This window comes from the organism of the source record quoted next, unplaced genomic scaffold, assembly GCF_019419815.1.
Source record: "Pyrus x bretschneideri cultivar Hongxiangsu unplaced genomic scaffold, Pyrus_bretschneideri_v1 Contig2, whole genome shotgun sequence".
NCBI classification, from domain to species: domain Eukaryota; kingdom Viridiplantae; phylum Streptophyta; class Magnoliopsida; order Rosales; family Rosaceae; genus Pyrus; species Pyrus x bretschneideri.
Window position 1 is genome coordinate 1,057,632 of NW_025999501.1, and position 18,863 is coordinate 1,076,494.

The window sequence follows — 18,863 nt, forward strand, 5'->3', positions numbered from 1 at the left end:
GCTTTTGTCAGTTACCGTTGGGAAGCCACGTGGCTTCCCACGGTCCGTTAGATCTTAATGGTCACTTAATGTGGACCGTTAGATCTGAACGGTAAAAAAAAAAAAAAAGTCAGATTTAATATCCACCGTTAGATCTGAGATCAACGGTGGATATTAAAATGCTTTATAAATTAAAAAATAAATGAAAAAATAGTTTTAAAAATCTGAAAAGTTACCGTTGTGACACGTGGCACAATCTGGAGCGTTGGAATTCAAATTTTTTTATATCCAACGGCAGAGATTAATTAATTGAATAAAAATTTTAAAAAAATTGTAAAAAATTCAAAAAAATTCAAAAAAATATCTGAAAAATCTGAAAAAAATTGTAAAAAAAATTGTTTTTACTTTTCTATAAATACCTTCTCATTATTATCTACCTTACACAACAATTTCATATTTTCTCAACTACTTTCAATCACATTCCTTTCAATCACATTCCGTCACCAATAATTGTATTATAATTATTTATTTTGTATTATTTAATAATACTTAGGATAATGACACGTGGCGCAACGAGAACGATTAAAAATCTTATCCGATATTACATTTAAAATTATTTTGTATTAATTTTATAAATAAAAAAAATATTAATATTTTATTGCCTATTGCCAGGGCTATAGAAGTGTAACGGTGGAGATGCAAAACCTATTGCCAGGGCTACTTACTGTTCATTAAGGGCAATTACTGTTCATTAGGTGGATTGAATAGTGTATTGCCAGGGGGGAGGGCTCCAACGCTGGAGTTGCTCTAAGGTATAGTTTTAAACACACTAATTACACAATAATATGGTTTAAAGTCTTTTGGGGAAAAGCTGCTTCATTTTTTATTTGATTCCTTCTGCTCTTAAATCACACCATTCCAATAAAGTTGTCTACTTTAATAACCAAAAAAATTAAAAATAAATAATAACATATATTTATTAGGAATATATATACATAATGACCCTCACCTTTTAATCATATGAGTAATGAGTTTGACACTTCACATTACAATTTAATGATATTATTTTTCATTTATGAGTGAGAATTCTTAAATTTTATTTTCAAAAATACTAATTATTATGACTATTTCATTATTTCGTTTAGCTCAAATCTTTATCTTTTTAGTGCATAAATTTTTAGAATTAATAATAATATTAAAAAATAAATAAATCTTATGAGTCATTTCACCACCAAGTTGTTCATGTTAATTAAGTATTTTATTGTTGCTTTTCAGATTCTATGCTTTAACGCCAACATCTTCAAAAGTAAATTTAACCGTATGCCAAAAACATCAAAGGATGGAAACCTTGCTTTGCTTGGTAACCGTTGCTAAGTACAGAGTATGGACTGTGGGAATCAAAGACTTAACAATTCGAAAATCAGTACTATTGAAAACTGAAGGAATACCAATTCAAATTTTGGGTAGGACATTTGAATATAAAAAAGAGTTTAAAATGTGGGGAAAATGACAAAATAATTGTAATCTTAAACGTGTAGGTGAAAGTTGAATATTTGGCCACCTACTTATGCTGATGATGACTTACATGATACAGGTATACTGTCACGTTGACATTTTATGTTAATTGACACAAGACGCCACACCATGTAAGTAGTTATCCTAGTAAAAGTTGTAGTGAGATTTATGACAATTGTTAGGTTGGCATATGTTGTTGGTCAACTACCTAACAGTTTAAGTTTGTAGGGTTGAATTGTTATCTAACTTGGTACAACGTTCTAACTTTGGGAAGTTGTGGTATCAAGCTTAGAGTACCCACCTAATGAAGGATATTAGCTTCATACCCTATATAATTTCCCATCATCTATATTTGGAGCCTCCAAAACTTCGAACTCACCCTCCATTCATAACCAAAAGCTTGTTTTGCACTATATGAAGCGTTTGAGTGTTAAAAACTTAAATTGTAATGCTTATGTTGTAATGTTGTAGTGTTCTTTTTTTGTCAGCGATAAGAAATTTGTTAGATTTGAATGAAAAAATTTACATTGGATGCTAGCGTATTAAACAACTACAGGGCCCAACCTGATCCCATCAATGAAAACCACCATTATGTGACACAAAAGAAGCTACAAGGTGCGATACCCGGTTACAATCATAGAGAGCAAACACAAACACTATACTAACCTCAGTTGTTGTCTAAGCCTTAGTATATCATAAAGCAGACCTTTTAATACGACTTCAAACTGGATGTTTCCATTTATCATATCGATTAGTGTCTTCGAATCTGACTCCACTTCAAGCTCCATGAGTCCTTCCTCCATACAAACTATTAGAAGCCCTCGCCGCCTCCGCCTCCGCCTCCGCCATGAGACTAGACGTGCATGGAAATTATGCCACCATACCACCATGACACCAGCTGCTTGAAACCAACCAGCTTATGTTGTAATGTTGAGTCTTAGTTCACCCTCCATTCATAAGGATTCTATTCAAATATTCATGTTGTAATGTTAAGTGTTAAGAGACTTAGGGCTGGTTTGGTATTGCTGTGCTTTGAAAAAAAGCTGCTTCTGCTGTGCTGTGAGAATAAGCAGCAGTGAAATAAAGCAGCAGAGTGTTTGGTAAACTTTTTTGTAAAAGTGCTTTTGAAAAAAAAAAAGCAGTATTAGAGTGTTTGGTAAACTTTTATGCAAAACAGATGTGAAAAAAAGCCGGTTTTTCAAAGCTGGGTTTTGCAGCTTCTTGTTTTTGGCTTTTTTTCACCCAAAACTGTGAAAAAAAGCTGAAGCTGAGTGTTTACCAAACACAAAAACAGCTCCCAGCTTTTTTTGATAGCAGCTTTTTTCAGAATCACCTCAGTACCAAACCAGGTCTTAAATTGGGTTGATACCCCCATGAGATTTCCCATCATCTATATTAACTGACCTAATCAAGGTTCTACCTCGCATTCAATTATAGTGTTCCAGTGTTAAAGAAAACAAATGATGGGTTCAAAACAAAAATTTCCCATCTTAGAACTACACTAGCACAGGTACCCGCGCGATGCTGTGAGGTTTAAAAGCGAGTATAAAACATACAAAAGTTCTATATGTATGTACAGTCATCTTAGGTGTTCAACGGTGGGATTTACAATCCTATATACACAAATTTCCATGAAATCAATTGAAAAACTTGACAGTTGCATTGCTATTGCTCTAGTGCTTTGCATTTAGTGCTATCTACTTATACGAAGAAAAAAAAAATTAGCATTTGCTATATATTTTCTTTAAAATTTTAGGCATGATTAATATTCACATTTTCAACAATATATAGGTTGGCAACATACACGTACTAAAGGCACAAACGATCAAATGGAATTACATGACATTCACAATGCTCTTGTCTGATACAATCTGATCTCAACCAAAATCTAGTGTCATTTACATGAAAGGAAAAAAGGTGTAGTAGTAATATACCCATAAATCATAATATGATGCAGGAAGAGCCTTGCCTTTTTCAGCACCAAGTTCCCAAGGAACAATCGGCCCTCGGATAATCATGTCAGCATCCACAATCACAACCCCATTAACATTCGCAGCATCTACTGTGCTAAAGCCAGTGCACAACTCCAACTGGTTTGTTAATTGCAGGGTACCTGCAAAATTAGCATCTTAATTAAAACTTAATCGTGAAAGCAAAGTCCTTCCATTTAAATCAAATCCATCAAATTAAATGAACAACTAATTCCAACCCAGAATTCAAAATTCAAACTTTATATCAAATTAAGGAAAAAAATTAAAAATTTAAGCTCACGTCAGTCGCCAGTTTTTGGGTACCTACTCATGGAAGTAACCTAAAAAATGGGAGCCAAATGCATCCTTTTGTACTTCTTATTGTCTCCTCATCTTCCTATTTGTAAAGTCCATAAAGCTCGAATCAGAATTCCTTCAATATATTTCCAGATTTTGCAATTCGAGTGGACACGTTTTTTTAATGAACATACCAAAATATTAGTAGTGGACATAGATGATTAAAATCAGTAATAAAAAACTAAATAAAAGCAAGAAAGACAAAATTTGATGATTGATAAGACTTACAAATTCCCATCTTTACGACCTCAACCCAGATCACCTTCTCGAGTGTTGAAGGTACAGTGATCCAACACCTGATTTTATCAAATTCAACAAACAAAACCATCAACAAAAACATTTTAAATTTAAAAATAAATTACAAGAAAGGAAAATTTGAATTTCTAGAGACGGAGAGAGATTGAACCTGGAAAGTCTCGTGGTAGGTGTTAAGGTGGCGGTTGAGACAACGAATCGAGCTGGGCGAGGAAAGATTTTTCAGTATGATCGGGTACATGAGGTGGGACATCACGTGTCATTATACAAATGGTGGGATATATGTGCTAAAAAACTAATAACTTAAAAAATAAAATTTCCCACTACTTCTATTGAAACACGTAATGTACCATTTGTGTACCCGTCATAATTAAAAATTTCTCCAGACGAGGTGGGCTATGGAGACAGCGAGAGGAAGCTCGCGGTGGTGACAGCAAGGTGTGCGAGGTTGACGTCAAGAAGAGACGTCGCGCGAGGTGGGGGAGGTTGGGTAGAGTTTAGGGAGCTCTCTGTTGCCATGTTGGATTACAATTTTTTTTTTTTTTTTTTTTTTTTTTTTTACAATCCAACATGCCAAATTGTGCCATGTGGGCACAATGGCTATATGCCAATTTTTCTGATTTTTTTCCTTCTTTTTTTTTTTTTTGAAAATTTTAACCCCAAAATTGTTGACAAAATCTAGATCGTGGGATGATATAGCAGTTACAAATCTAATAGACCAAATCACGCTAAATGTCATAGCCGTCGGAACTGAATTTAAAAAAAAAATTGGTGGAAATCCAATGTTTAAGATGTTTTAAGGTTAGAAATCCTACGGTCCACGTCGTCCTAGATCTCTTTGAGCGTAGTGCCCTACAACACGAGCCCCACACGACTTTTTTATCCCCATGTGTCAATCATGCGCACGTGTATTGCATGCGTTTAACACCAAATAAAATTAAAAATGTGACTGACGTGATGCTGACGTTAGATAGGGGCACCCGAACAAGGGGTGGGGCACGAATTGCCTGATTGCCCGGTCCGGCGGGCTTGGGTCCACTCAATTGCCCGACTTTATCATGGGCTGGGCTGTTTTGGACAGAGTTTGGGCAATACGCGATTTCTCAGCATAGGCTGATCAGTTTAGCGATCAGTAAATGTTAGGCCCACAACTTATAAAATGAACCTTAAGTAGCCCGAAAGCGCCAATATGCAGAAATTTGAAATTTCCAGTGCTTCCCTCACCATCTCTGCTGTGTGGTGTGGGTTCAGGTGCCTCTCACTCCGCTCCTACTCATGGAGACCAAAATCCCAATTTCAAACCGCAAAACCCAAATCCCCAGTTGAATGATTTCCCCCCATTTCCTTCTTCTTTTCGAATTCACTTTTTTCCCTCCTCCCTCCCTCCATAGAAATGCCGCTTAGACGCCGCCATGGACGGGGAGGCTAACCTTCCAGTCCGACCCGCTGCGGCGAGGAATTTGATCCGTCCGGTCAACCTGGATTCCACATCGTCATCGTCTTCGTCGTTCTCGTCCTCCTCCCCGCCGAACTTTCTCCGGAATGTCCAGGCGGCCTTCAAGCGACACCGCCCTCTCGGTAACTCTCTCTTCCTTTATTAATCTTAAAGAAGTAATTTAGGGTTTCATTTGTGTTTTTTTTTTCTTAACTTTTGGGTGAAATTGGGAATTCGATATTTTGGCTTTTCTCGTTAGGGTTCTATATTTTCTTGATAAAAACAAAGTTTGAAATTTTGGGTAAAGTTTTTGTGGTAAAGCATCTGTCTTTGAAAGTGAGCTGATGAGATTTGGTTCTACTGACCCTTGTATGCTTTGTGATTATGTCAAAAAAAGCCGGCGGACCATTTGTTTCAATTTGGGGACTTGGGGTTAAAACTTTGATGTTTAAAGAAATTCAAAACATCTATTTCTATGATTAAGATTAGATTTTTTGAATTACCTTGTTAGTTTTTCAAATGCAATGAGTGAATGCACCCTTAAAAATTCTCCAAGTGCTGATTTCGAGAAATATTTAGGAGTAATGCAGTCAAATAGCATAAGACCCCGGCGTATGGTGCTCCCCCAGCGAAGCGTATCCAAAAGTGCGGATTCAAGTGTGGCTCCTCTAGTTGAATCAAAGCAGTTGAGAGATGCAGCTTCAATGAGTCAGGGTAATACTGCAAAGGATTCAATTGCGCAGCCAAACAACATGAAGGAAACTCAAGAAGATGCATCTATTACACCATTTTCCACTTCAGGCGTTAGCACCCAAACCTTTGATGAACGATTAAATCCATTTGATGCGCAAATAGATCAAGCCAAAATTGGCGTTAGTGGTAAAGACAATAACTTGATGTCTCCCTTGCACTTGGAGTCCCAACAGATTGATGGTAAAAAAAAGGTCCAATTTTCAACTGGAAGCGTTCCCATTCCCCAGGGTAATTATTCTTTCTCCTGAATCTGCTGGTTTTGATTTCTGTGCTTTGGTGCTTTTTAGGCGTCTTTGTTTGTGACATTGTACCATTTATTGCTAATATTCCATAGAATATCAAAAACAATTTCGAATTTCGAATTTGTCGCTTAACATGCAGGGGCCGATGATCATATGGCCACTGAAATGGAGTTATCATCTTACATGCGTTCGCTTGCGTTAACAGAAATGGAGTGGATTTCCGGCAGTCAAGTGGATAGATCAGCTGTCACCAATCTTGACTCAAAGCATCAGAATATTCAGAACATGGAATCCGATGTCTGTTTGAAGTCTGATGGTGGAATTTCTTCTTCATTGGCAAAGAGAACAACTGCCATTCAGGACCAGTTGCATCAGTTTAGGAACTTCTTAAGCCAGCCTGCGACTCAATCCTCAGTTGTCGGGCCATCTTGTGCTACAACAACGTCTGTCCATGCTACTTCAGCACCCATGCTTAGTACAACAACTTATTGTTCTCATTTTCATAGTGGTCCTCATGTGGCAGTCGATCCTCAAGCAGTAACTCAAGGGAATATGATGCATCCGGCAAAAGCTTCTTTAAAAGTCACCAGTGGAATGTCACCTGCCCAGGTAGCTGTTGCAGACCAAAGTTGTAACTCTGCAATTGATACCCAAATGCAAGTTAAGGAGTATGAACTCTCTAAGGATCCAATTGGCTGCGTGTCGAAGGAAAGTAAGATTACAGAACGTCATTCTCTTCTTGATGACAAGTCAACTGAAGGGAAAGGGCTTGCATGTGATGTTACGAATCCACCATCACAGGTTCCTTTGCCCCAAAATTCATGTGCCGATATGAAGTCAGAGCCTTCTAAATCAGAGAAGCAACAAAAGGCTGCAAGTAGTAAAGGTGCACCAGCCCCTCGTAAAAGGAATTATGATCCGGAATTGTTTTTTAAAGTCAACGGGAAGCTCTATCAAAGGCTCGGAAAAATAGGTAGTGGAGGGAGCAGTGAGGTCCACAAAGTCATATCATCAGACTGTACAATCTATGCACTTAAGAAAATCAAGCTGAAAGGGCGTGATTACGCCACTGCTTTTGGCTTTTGTCAAGAAATTGAGTATTTGAATAGGCTGAAGGGAAAAAACCACATCATACAGCTTATTGACTATGAGGTATTCACTCTCAACCTAAATTGTTCATACGATAACATGCAGATCATTGCATCTACAGCGTTGCTATATTATGTCACTGTAATAGTATGCAATTCAAATTTTCAAATCCTGCAATTGAGATGAGACCTAAGATGGTAATGAAGTCTTTTAAGTTTCAAATTAGAGCGTTGGCTGTAGAGTCTTGATCTCAAGATGGCCAAAATCATCTCAAGTCATAATGGATTTTCGAAGGAATATTTCATAATATAGCTCAACATAGCCAAGAGGAGCATCAGATGGCTAGAATGGTAGTTGATAAAGTGGCTTGATTAAAGTGAATGGCCCGAAGGAGATTGAGGTGGCATTGGAGTAGGCCAGGTTATATATAGGTGTCTAAAATAATGGAGAAAATGATTAACTATCTGCTCTCGACATCTAATACAATGAATTTTGTGTTGTGCATTCTTCTTAGAGCAAGTTATACCTGTGATATTGCTGGCCATTTTGCAATGTACAATGTATGTGATGGAAAATTAGAAACCCAAATATATGTACCGACAAGTGGAAATCCTTTTGTAACAATTGTATTTCCTAATTTGATATTCCTGTTGGTTTATTTATAATAATTTTAATATTTTATACAATAATATGGATGAAATTCACAGAGAAGATGCCTATGTACATGGACACAGATTGAGGAGACAGAGTTATTTTGATACTGAAGGTGCTGATATGGAAATCCTAAGACGATAGGACTCTTTGGAATGATCAATATTTATTTTTTATGGGTTTTCCATGTCTAAAGTAGGATCTTTGCAGGCTGTATTATAATTCTGATTCCTTTTTTTGTATTAGGTGACAGATAAGGCTTTGCTCCATGAGGTCTTGAGTGGCTCCATGAATAATAAGGATGGCAGAGTCAAGGATGATGGGTATATATACATGGTACTTGAATATGGGGAAATTGATTTGGCTCACATGCTGTCTCAGCAGTGGAAGGAAATGGACGTCTCCAAAAAGACCATAGATGAGAATTGGCTACGATTCTACTGGCAGGTATATGTGCTAAGTACCTTGATTTATAGTTGGTATATTTTGCAGAGATTTTATTTATGCTTTTTGTATTCAAAATATAATTTTCTGAAGGTTCACTCGTTCTCAAGTAGTTGGATGATTAGGTAGTTACTCATGTTGTTTGGTTAGTGATATTCTTTGGGGCACTTGTTAGGTTTTTTTATTGATAGGATCCATACAGGTGCTGTTGGGAATTGTTATAAGCACTCCAAAATTGTCACCCTACCCTCCTTCCTCTCTTATTTCTCACTAAGGAGTGCGGGATGACTTTGTTGGAGTACTAATAAGAGTTCCCTAATTTTAATAAGAATGTGTTTATTTTTCCTTCTCAAATATTGGATTCTTTTTTTGGGTAACACTCTATAATGTTTTGCATAGAGGACTCAAACGCATTGCCTCTATCTCTATGTAATGGTTATTTTCCCTAGTTACTACATTTGGCCATACTGGATTATGTTTGTCCTAACATGTGGTCAGCTTAAGGGAATTTAAGTACGGTTATTCAGTTGACCTCATTTAGAGTAGTGTATGGTTGTGCCTTGCATAGTGAAATTTTTAAGTAAAATGCTAGTAAACTGACAATGGACTCACCCGATTTTTGTTATACTTCACAAAGACCCATCAAGGTATAGCTTTCTACCACTAGTTGTGTTTTCTCTAAAGTTGTATGAATTGCTTTTCTAACTTTATCACTGCATTTGCGGAAAGGTCTGGGGTATAATTTTATGCATGTACTTTTATTATCATGTGGAACAAATTAATTTTGGTGATCTTTCTGAGTATGTAAAAGCTGAACCGATCTTGTTGGAAAATGACAGCAAATTCTTCTAGCGGTTAACACTATACATGAGGAACGTATTGTGCACTCTGACTTGAAGCCAGCCAACTTCCTTCTTGTCAAAGGCTCTCTAAAGCTAATTGATTTTGGGATTGCGAAAGCAATAATGAGTGATACAACGAACATCCAGAGGGATTCTCAGGTGATTATCACTTAGGCTCCCCCCTCCCTCTTCTTTTTGGGAACTTCAATCTGCTATATTTGGACATACCCATTGAGTACAATGCATATCCTATTTTTCTTGTTCCCTTGTTTAGAAAACATATATCTGCAACATCTAGAAGGGGTTTCTCACTTCGTTTTGTAATGGTAAATTGCATTTGTAATCACATGTTTAATGTAGCTCTTAGTATCTGCAATGTAAGCTGGGATGCTGTACGATTCTCTGTTCTAGCGATATGGCTCCTTAATTTATCATAACCAGACTGCTGAAGCGTGTTGGAGGTTATGGGATACCTCTTGTCTGTACTTTTGCTTAGTTCTTCTGTATGCTACGCATGCAGGTGGGTACACTTAGCTACATGTCTCCAGAAGCGTTCATGTGCAACGAGAGTGATGCAGATGGAAACACTATCAAGTGTGGTCGGCCATCAGACATCTGGTCGCTTGGCTGCATCCTTTATCAGATGGTATATGGGAGGACACCATTTGCAGACTACAAGACCTTCTGGGCCAAGTTCAAAGTTATAACTGATCCCAACCATGAAATCACATATGAACCAGTCTCAAACCCCTGGCTTATGGACCTCATGAAAAAGTGCCTCGCATGGGACCGCAACGAAAGGTGGAGGATACCTCAGCTACTCCAACACCCTTTCATTGTTCCCCCGGTTCCACAGCAGCCATCTTCGCCTTGCGAGGAAAACTGTAAACTGCTTCAACTTATTTCCCAAACCTGTGCTGACGATCGTGAGGCTTCCAAGCTATGCTGTCAGATGCAGCAACTGCTTAAGGACCCTGTCACATCAATAGGGTCTCAGTTAGTATCGTCACGAGACCTACAATGTAAATTGCTCTCCCAAATGACAAAACTTTGCCTTCAGCTCCAGGAACATTTAGCAAACTCAGAGGGATAAAAGGTGAAGTTGCAAGCAATATCATCACTCACAGTATCAGCTCCCATTTGTTGAGAAACTGGTATCCACTTTTGTCAGCTGATTCTTAGGGGAGAAACTCACTTGTAACCAAAGGCAACACTATATGCGGCAAGCATCTCCTGTTGGACGGGTGGTGCACTTTTTGAACACGTGGCAAACATTTATTGAATGAGTGATGCCACTAAGACTTTATCTTGGTTGCAAGAGAGAATCTTTCGATTTGTAGGCCCCTAGGGGAATCATATGCTTTGGATACCATAGTTCTCTTCTCTCTCTTTGTAATGCTGTGTAATATTCCTTGTGTGTTTATATTGTTTTGTTAAATATAAAAAGAAAATATGGTGAGAGTGATTGGCGTGGATGTTCATCATTTTGCCCTGTATGTAAACTACATGAACAATGTGGTTCATGAACTATCTGTGTTTTTTTTAGACAAAAATAACAATTACGTAGAAAAACCCTAGAGCAAGAAGATTATCTGTATTGGGTAACTTATTTTTATTTATTTTTTCCTTCTTTTGAGTTTTACCTTTTTATGATTGCTTGAGCGTGCTCGTACTTGGTAATGATAGTATCGAGAGTAAATAGATTGTGTCTAAAATTTATTAACTTCTAATCGAATGACTGCCTCGAGTGGGGAACTGGCTCGATTTGCTTCTTCTCTGTGCCTTCAGCATTAAACGGACTTAACAATTTTCTTATCCAAGGAATTAAACCACGATGAAACTTCTTTAAACATGCAGGAAAATTCTTTCTTGACGGGCAACTAAACTTGGGGCCTAACTCGTGAGATAATCTAAACCATGAGCCACGTGTTGGCAATTGATAGGAGCTTGGGAGGTCATTGCCATGATCGTCTCGGATTGTTGATCTCATCGTGATCAGGCATTTTTTCCTCTTGGTGTGAGCAGCAGGGCCAATACGTCGGTGAAATGAGAAATGAATAATGGTGTGTAGAGATATATTAAGAAATACTTGCCAATACAAAAGTTCAAGTGCGACCACCGGGTGCATATTTGCTCACCACTTTCAGTGATGGTAATACTCCCCACCCTATTCATCGCCCTTGAATAAGTTTAATTTTAAGATTTGTGTCTATCCACTACACAGATCTCAAAATTTTAAACTCATCTAAGAGTGATAAATAGAGTAACGGGCATCACCATACTTGCTTCTATAAGAATAGAGAATTGTTGAATCGTGCACTATAAACTTTCTAAATTTAAAAAGAAAAATTTGTTTGGAGTGCACGAGTAGGGTGGTGTGCACAAATCCAGAAACGAGTAAGCAAGTTTACAGGGAGCACAGCAGATGTCTTCTACTCTTCTGATGAAAGTTTATAAGAAGCTTCAGCGCGTGCTTCCTCCAGCCTCATCAATAGGTCCTTCATGAAAGGTGTGCTTGTCCCATGAGTAATCCGCAATATATCTACCGCCTTGGTCAGGGATTTGACAGCGTTCTCCGTGTCTCCTAGTAACCTGTATGCAAGAAATTAGTTTGTTTAGAGATTCACCAGAGAACTGTTACCACAATTCAAGCTAAAATACTAACCATTCGAGCTTCCCGCATGTATAATATTGCAATCCAAGCAAAGGATGACAAGCAGGATATACTCCTGCAGTGAATGGGAGTGAAACTCGACATTAACAGCAGTATTATCTGAAAGCAACAGTGTTACTTGACTTTCATTTACGAAGAATCAAACATTTAGTTCAAGAGCATATGGACCGCTACAGACAGATTCAACAATAATTCTGATCCACTTTCCTGAAATTTGTTTACGAGGTAAGTAAAGTTAAATTTTAAGTCCTTATGCTGCCTCATAAAAGACAATGCAATGAATTCAAATAAAGCAAAAGCGACTAAATATAAACTTCAAACTTGTACACAAAGCCTTGTAAGTTAGAGGTCTTCTCTCACAAGTGGAACACGCACTGGCCTCAATTGACTCAATCCACAATATTCTAACACCTTTCCCTTTCTTCCACCGAAACTTCAATTTATTTTCGATGCACTTTATAGGTATGCCCCTTGTCGAGCAACGAGAACAAAAGTAATAGTAATTTTTTTATCTAAAATGCACTACTTATAACCTACGGCACCAATTTGAACGGCCAAAAGTTAGGGGGAAAAGTACAGAAATTATACATGTCAATTGTGGAATCAAGTATGAACAACATAAACTTATAAACGATAAAAGAAATTGAAAAATTGAAGCAAGACATACTTTGATACACTGGAATGGTCAATCTGCAGTATGCTAAAGCTTCATTCCAGTCTTCCAGCTCCATCGAAATCTGAAGACAATATGATTTCATTAAAGCAAATGCATCAGGAAGTCACTGCACGCTACCTTACAGTGTTTGACGTTCTTGTGAAATTTGAATAACCACAATTTACTACTAGTTAAATTGAGTGTCCAAAATCATTGATCTCAAAATATTTTAACTCTTAATAATACAATGAACAGGGCCATCAAACCGAAAATAAGGAAATATTTTCAATGCTATGCAAAACAGATACCTTTAAAAGCTTCTCCCGAGTTTGCATCAAAGAGATTGAAAACGGATGATACAGTTTCTTCTGCAGTGTCTCAATTGCCTTAAGCCCAGATATAGCTTCCTGGTAATCTAAACATAGTCAACAGTATCAACTATCAATACATGGTGATGAGATCTTTCTGATGAAATTTGAGTTTAAAAATTAGAAGTCAGGAAATATTATAATAAAAATAACATCAGATTGCCAAAAAAATGCAAGCAATTCATGGCACAGAGAAAGAAGGATACCGCAAGAGGATGTAGATATAGGAGCCTTGTCTGACAATGATTTTAGTTCACTTGCTATCTTCCTTATCTCTTCTTTGCTCCTAACAAGTCCACATTGCTGGCACACGAACCCATCACCATCTGCACATCCAAATTGCAAAAGACAATCCATATTTGCTTCAGCTAGCCGCCCAACTCTTATTTTCATTTAAATTCACCCAACCAATTTTACTACAGGTAATACCGTACCAGGTTGGCGAATCGAAAAGCCACTGCATCCCTTATCCTTGCATCGGTAACCTTCAAGACTGGCACTCTCTTGGATATCATCATACTGACCCTTCAATACAAAATTCAATTCCATCAGAAAAAGACAAGTTCTATATAACTCACAAGTAACATTCTCAAAATAAAGTATTGAAAGAAGGAATAGTCACAAGTACCACTTTAATGCAGCGGGGACATGTACAAGTGAAATGGTATTGTTCTTTAAGTGCCTTCTGCCGAGTCATAGTGCTTCCAGCAGTTTCTATGTAACTTATCAACACCTTAAGAACAAAAGAGAAGACTTTAGACTTGACATGCAGTCAAAGATTATGCAGTAACAGGATGCCAAGCAACTTTACTTCACGAAAATGGAAGACACAAAACATCTTCAGTGTAGGTTCAAAACATGTTACAGAATCTGTATAACTATATGCAATGATGGAAAATAAATTGTTAAATATTGGTCAATAATAAAGTTTCTCATTCATTCTGTTAAAACACTTCAAGGGATTGCCGAAGAAGAAGCCCCCTTACTCTAGGTTGATGAAGGGCAAATCAGCTCTCCTTCAATGTAATATATAATTATGCAAGCAGTCAGGCCTACTATTTATTGCGTTATGATGAAGAATACATCTCAAAAGTTCCAACACATAGACCCTTTAAACCACAATGACCAAAAATATTACCTCAGCATCTTTGGGTATATACTGCACAGCACGTACAACAGCAGATCGTCCCTCAAATAACAAAACAGAATTGGGCAGGCAGCTACAGCAGTAGAACCATTTAGCCAAAGTACAGCAAGAGAGTAAAACTAAAAGCACATCAATCCACTAAAACAGTTACCTGTGGTTAATAATGGAGACGACAGGATATAGCCCAGTGCCCAGGGGTCTCAATTCACTGTCACAAATTGTGTGTGCATTGCATGCAAGCTGCATGGATTGAGGAGAATCAAGTTTCAGATAGATTTCACTCAAATATAAATCGCCCAAGTGGAGACAAACTGTGAGCGTCTTTAGTTATATAAACAGTACATGGGTCATTTACTAAAAGGATTTCTGGAAATCATGCAGACAAAAGCACAGCAATACAATTATACAAATTTATAGTTACTCCCACACCAGATGAACTTCGCATTGGTTGAGCTGGATATTCGCCAATTTGACGTTATAACTTAACTTCTCATTATTAAAACAGAATCTGAAATTGCTTATAAAGATCACCTTGGAAAAGTTTTCTGCAATCTCCTTTATATTAATATCGGGCCACTGAAGTATCAAGCTGACAAGGTTAGCCATCTGAGCATACAGCACCAGCTGCTTCTCATCAATCTCTGACATGTCTTCATTAATCGAAAAGAAAAACAGAAAACAAGAGTTAAATAAAACAGTAAACAGATTCAACAAGAAACAAATCTTAATCGGAAAAAGCCGAAAAGGATACGAGCAACTAACGCCTCCACCAACTTATAGTTGTCCACAGCAGCAGAAGGAATGATCTGAAGCAAAAGATTAACAAGCATTAATCTATCAAACCCAAAAAAGAAATTAAAAATTAACAAAAACCCAAAACTAAAAATTGAATCTTTACCTTCTCAGCTTGCAATTTGGTACGGAGGTAGAGCTTGAGCATGAGACGAATCGACGGCGTGACGGCCATCCGTCTCTCCTTCTGAAGCTTCGAGAGAGCTTCACATTCCAGATGATGCAGCTTCCATTCAGACTTCTGCAAATTACCAAAGCCCAAGACTTCAACGAAAGCGACCAAAACTCCATGAGTGCAATGCAATCCCTAATCCGAAACCCTAGCGCTTACCTGGCATGAGCTGCAACAGTAGTATACAACCTGACAAGCCGAGCATTTCTTGAGATTACTCGATTGGAAGCAAGCGTCGCACCTGGATTCCGCCAGGGAGTTGTTCGGCACGCAAACGTACGGCTCCTGGAGGATTATCACTTCCCCTGCAGTTCAAAACCTCCATTGTTGATGTTCTGAAGCAGCAGAGCTAGAGAGAGAGAGAGAGGGAGGAGAGAGAGAGAGCACCTGGAGAGAAGTCTCTGGTGGTGAAGAGGGAGCGGCCTTTGTCCGGAAGATTCGAAACGGTTAAGCCACGATTTTCAAGAGCTCTCTGCAATTCTTCCATGAGCGCCGTTCTGTGTTTTGCTTGCTCTTCACCGCCGAACGCCGTCACTGGTGGTGAAGTTTGATAGAGCAAATGATTTATTTTCGGGTAAATTCGGGTTTGCCTCTGGATTTTTATGGTAAATTACAATTTAAGGGAAAAAAATCCATCATCCTAATCTGTGCAAATCATCTTCCTAGTCAATCTCTCCCCAACCAAGTAACTAAGCTCATCTCCATCTGAAATGGCTTAAACATAACCCTGTCCATAATTACAGCATTGCAAAAAATTATTTTTTTAATAAATCAGGCCATATTATGTACTATTTCCAATTAAAGGGGCTAAACATAGTTTATCTCAATAATTTATTAGTTTTAATTTATACTTTAAATTTATTGGTAATTTAGTTAAACTACTGTTGGATTTTTTCAAATATAATCGTTGAATTTGAATTAATTATTGCAACTGAGGAATGAAGTTCCATAAAAAAGGGGCTACATTTGGCCATCCTGATGGCCCTTTGGCCAAATAATGGTCTAGTGAGCTCCACATAATTATAGCATAGCTATCTGTTTGAGATGAATATTTTGATAAATCAGGCTATTTATATTATTATTTATTATTTATTTCAATATCATACGACGGTTAAAAAATCTATTAAGTTAGGCATTAAGTGATGATTAGTAATAGTAAGTTTCATCCTTCCTCACCCAGGTAACTAAGAGCAGTTCCACCGAAGGTGGAATAGCCCAGCACCCAATCAAAAAACCAAACTGGTGGTTTGTCAATCCACTCCAACCCACAAAACAGCCTAGCACCCAGCCCAAACCAAGCAAGAGACCAGCCCATTTTTTACTGACCCAGGGACTGGCCTATTTGGCTGGCCCGTGCAGCTCAATCGCGCGTGGGCGCGAGTAGGGGACAAGGGTGCAAGCGGCGAGACCCGCTGTCAGCCCACTTGCTCTTCACCTAGAAGTAGGCGACGTGGCCCTCTCTATGCCGTTGGATTTTCAATGGCTAGTTTTTCTAGACCGTTGGATTTCCAACGGTAAAAAAATTTTGAATTTTACTTTTAAACTGGACTGTTCGATCACAGATCAACGGTCCACAATTTTTCCCCCAAAAATTTAAAAAAAAATGGCTCAACGGTCAAAATTATGACTGTTGGCCACGTGGCAGCTCCTTGGCTCTATAAAAAATTTAATACATTAAAATTTATTAAAAATTATAAAAAAAAAATTAATACATTAAAATTCATTAAAAATTATAAAAAAAATTAATACGTTAAAATTTATTAAAAATTATAAAAAAAAATTTAAAAATACAAAAAACTTTTTTAAAACTTTTTTTTTCTTTCTATAAATACCTAACCCTCATCTTCCACCTTACACCATATTTCAATATTTTTTACACTTTCAACATTTCAATATTTTCTACACTTTGAGAGAGAAGAAAAAGACTTCGTGGAAGCTCATTGACGATGTTACGTTGTGTGAATGTTGCATGCACACTACTTATGACCCGATTACGGGTAATGAGATGGATAAGCGAGCAATGTGGAGTAAAATTACGAAAGCGTTTTGCGATGTACATGGAAAAGATGCCAGAAGTAGTTCAGGTCTACAAGGTCGTCGTAAAAAACTCAATGCATCCTTTACTTGTTGGAAAAACGCCATCTCTCATGCTTCTGGTAATCTGCGTAGTAGGACAAGTTTAGCAGATTAGGTGACAATATTTTTATTTATTTATATGCATTCCACCCGCATCAATATTTTAATTTATTTATGTGTGTTACACCCGCATTTTTTAATACTATCTTATCCCACATATGTGGACACTACAAGCACAAGCATTCTACAATGCAAAGAACCATAACAAATCATTCAACAAATTGGAATGTTGGCAAATTGTCAAAGATTTTCCAGATACAAAATTGTGGCAACTGGTCCAGAAGTTGTTATGCACAATATGGGTCTACATAGTTCACACGACCGAACAAAAAACCGACACATTTTGCAAGACGAAAGGGATGCCTAAAGAAGTTCCAGAGACCCAACCGACTCGTCAATCCCTCAAGCCTTAAGGTAAAAAGGCATCAAAGAAAAAAGGTAATTCTCCCAAAAATGACTACACTAAATATATGGAGGAACTTGCTCGCCAAGGTGAACTGAGGATGGCACAAGAAAAGGCAAGAGATGAGGAAAAAGCTGCTGCTATGGCAACAATATTAGCAGCTACTGAGAGACGTGATACAGCAGCTAAGAGACAAAGACAAAAAGTTAATCGAGAGAACGAAATGATTAGAGAAGCACTTAATCGAGAAAATGAGATGCTTAGAGAAGAAAGGATGGCTCAAGTTGATCGTGACACTATGAACAAGCCTCTAGTAAGACTATCTCCAAATTCAAAATATTTTTGGACATCGGAAAAAAAAGAGGTCGTGCGAAGGAGGCGTGCAAGAGATGCGGAAACAAGTCGAGGGGGTTCTAGCTACACAAATCCTTCCTACAACGAAGATCCTAGCACCACATATCCTAGCTCCAGAGATTTTGTATAATTTCGTATTTATTTGTAGTACTTTATTTAATTTCTTATGTAATTTTTATGTAATTTCATCTTTATTTTTAGTACTTTATTTTTATTAATAGATGTAATTTCTTATTTATTATTAGTACTTTATGTAATTTCATCTTTATTTTTAGAACTTTATGCAATTTCAAATTTATTTTTTGTACTTTATTTAAACACATCAAATAAGATTACATAAACTGTGACATCCCACATCGCCCAGGGGTGATCCTTATATGTATTTCCCATCCCTACCTAGCACGAGGCCTTTTGGGAGCTCACTGGCTTCGGGTTCCATGGGAACTCCGAAGTTAAGCGAGTAGCGCACGAGAGCACTCCCAGGATGGGTGACCCATCGGGAAATTCTCGTGTGAGTTCCCAAAAACAAAACCGTGAGGGCGTGGTCGGGGCCCAAAGCAGACAATATCGTGCTAAGGTGGTGGAGCGGGCCCGGGAAGTGGTGCGCCCCGGGCCGGGATGTGACAATTT

General features: G+C 37.8%; 2 protein-coding genes and 1 long non-coding RNA gene across 6 annotated transcripts; 1 reads left to right on the forward strand and 2 right to left on the reverse strand.

The window, feature by feature from the left end:
* Positions 1 to 3,321: 3,321 nt before the first annotated feature.
* On the reverse strand, positions 3,322 to 4,344 carry LOC108867909. Its single transcript, XR_007257908.1, has 4 exons — positions 4,228 to 4,344; positions 4,050 to 4,117; positions 3,793 to 3,861; positions 3,322 to 3,607 (listed from the first exon to the last, which is right to left on the reverse strand). It is a non-coding gene; the product is annotated as an uncharacterized LOC108867909 (long non-coding RNA).
* A 1,076-nt stretch (positions 4,345 to 5,420) lies between these two features.
* On the forward strand, positions 5,421 to 11,104 carry LOC103956688 (serine/threonine-protein kinase MPS1). Of its 3 annotated transcripts, none has more exons than XM_048583054.1 (6): positions 5,421 to 5,654; positions 6,091 to 6,492; positions 6,646 to 7,658; positions 8,493 to 8,693; positions 9,530 to 9,691; positions 10,053 to 11,059. In XM_048583054.1, exons 1-6 carry the CDS (start codon positions 5,489 to 5,491, stop codon positions 10,623 to 10,625), a joined length of 2,517 nt encoding a protein of 838 aa, XP_048439011.1. In that variant the 5' UTR covers positions 5,421 to 5,488; the 3' UTR covers positions 10,626 to 11,059. The 3 variants fall into 3 exon arrangements, with proteins under 3 accessions (XP_048439011.1, XP_009366985.2, XP_048439013.1); XM_009368710.3 differs by having other exon boundaries at positions 6,712 to 7,658; XM_048583056.1 differs by having other exon boundaries at positions 5,473 to 5,654; positions 6,102 to 6,492; positions 10,053 to 11,104.
* A 482-nt stretch (positions 11,105 to 11,586) lies between these two features.
* LOC103956689 (histone-lysine N-methyltransferase ASHR1) lies at positions 11,587 to 16,056 on the reverse strand. Of its 2 annotated transcripts, none has more exons than XM_009368712.3 (14): positions 15,728 to 16,056; positions 15,500 to 15,645; positions 15,275 to 15,409; positions 15,128 to 15,182; positions 14,908 to 15,026; positions 14,528 to 14,616; positions 14,368 to 14,449; positions 13,858 to 13,962; positions 13,664 to 13,748; positions 13,436 to 13,555; positions 13,170 to 13,276; positions 12,874 to 12,943; positions 12,198 to 12,261; positions 11,587 to 12,124 (listed from the first exon to the last, which is right to left on the reverse strand). In XM_009368712.3, the coding sequence occupies exons 1-14, from the start codon at positions 15,825 to 15,827 to the stop codon at positions 11,965 to 11,967; spliced, it is 1,437 nt and encodes a 478-aa protein (XP_009366987.2). In that variant the 5' UTR covers positions 15,828 to 16,056; the 3' UTR covers positions 11,587 to 11,964. The 2 variants fall into 2 exon arrangements, with proteins under 2 accessions (XP_009366987.2, XP_009366986.2); XM_009368711.3 differs by having other exon boundaries at positions 13,664 to 13,754; positions 15,728 to 16,055.
* Between the last annotated feature and the right edge of the window lie 2,807 nt (positions 16,057 to 18,863).

Coding starts and splice junctions, on each gene's coding strand:
- LOC103956688 (XM_048583054.1), top strand. CDS start 5,489: ATGGACGGGGAGGCTAACCTTCCAGTCCGACCCGCTGCGGCGAGGAAT. Junction 8,694..9,529: donor GGCTACGATTCTACTGGCAG/GTATATGTGCTA, acceptor GGAAAATGACAG/CAAATTCTTCTAGCGGTTAA. Junction 9,692..10,052: donor ACATCCAGAGGGATTCTCAG/GTGATTATCACT, acceptor CTACGCATGCAG/GTGGGTACACTTAGCTACAT.
- LOC103956689 (XM_009368711.3), bottom strand. CDS start 15,827: ATGGAAGAATTGCAGAGAGCTCTTGAAAATCGTGGCTTAACCGTTTCG. Junction 12,262..12,873: donor GACCATTCCAGTGTATCAAA/GTATGTCTTGCT, acceptor CATTCACTGCAG/GAGTATATCCTGCTTGTCAT. Junction 12,125..12,197: donor ACATGCGGGAAGCTCGAATG/GTTAGTATTTTA, acceptor TCTTGCATACAG/GTTACTAGGAGACACGGAGA.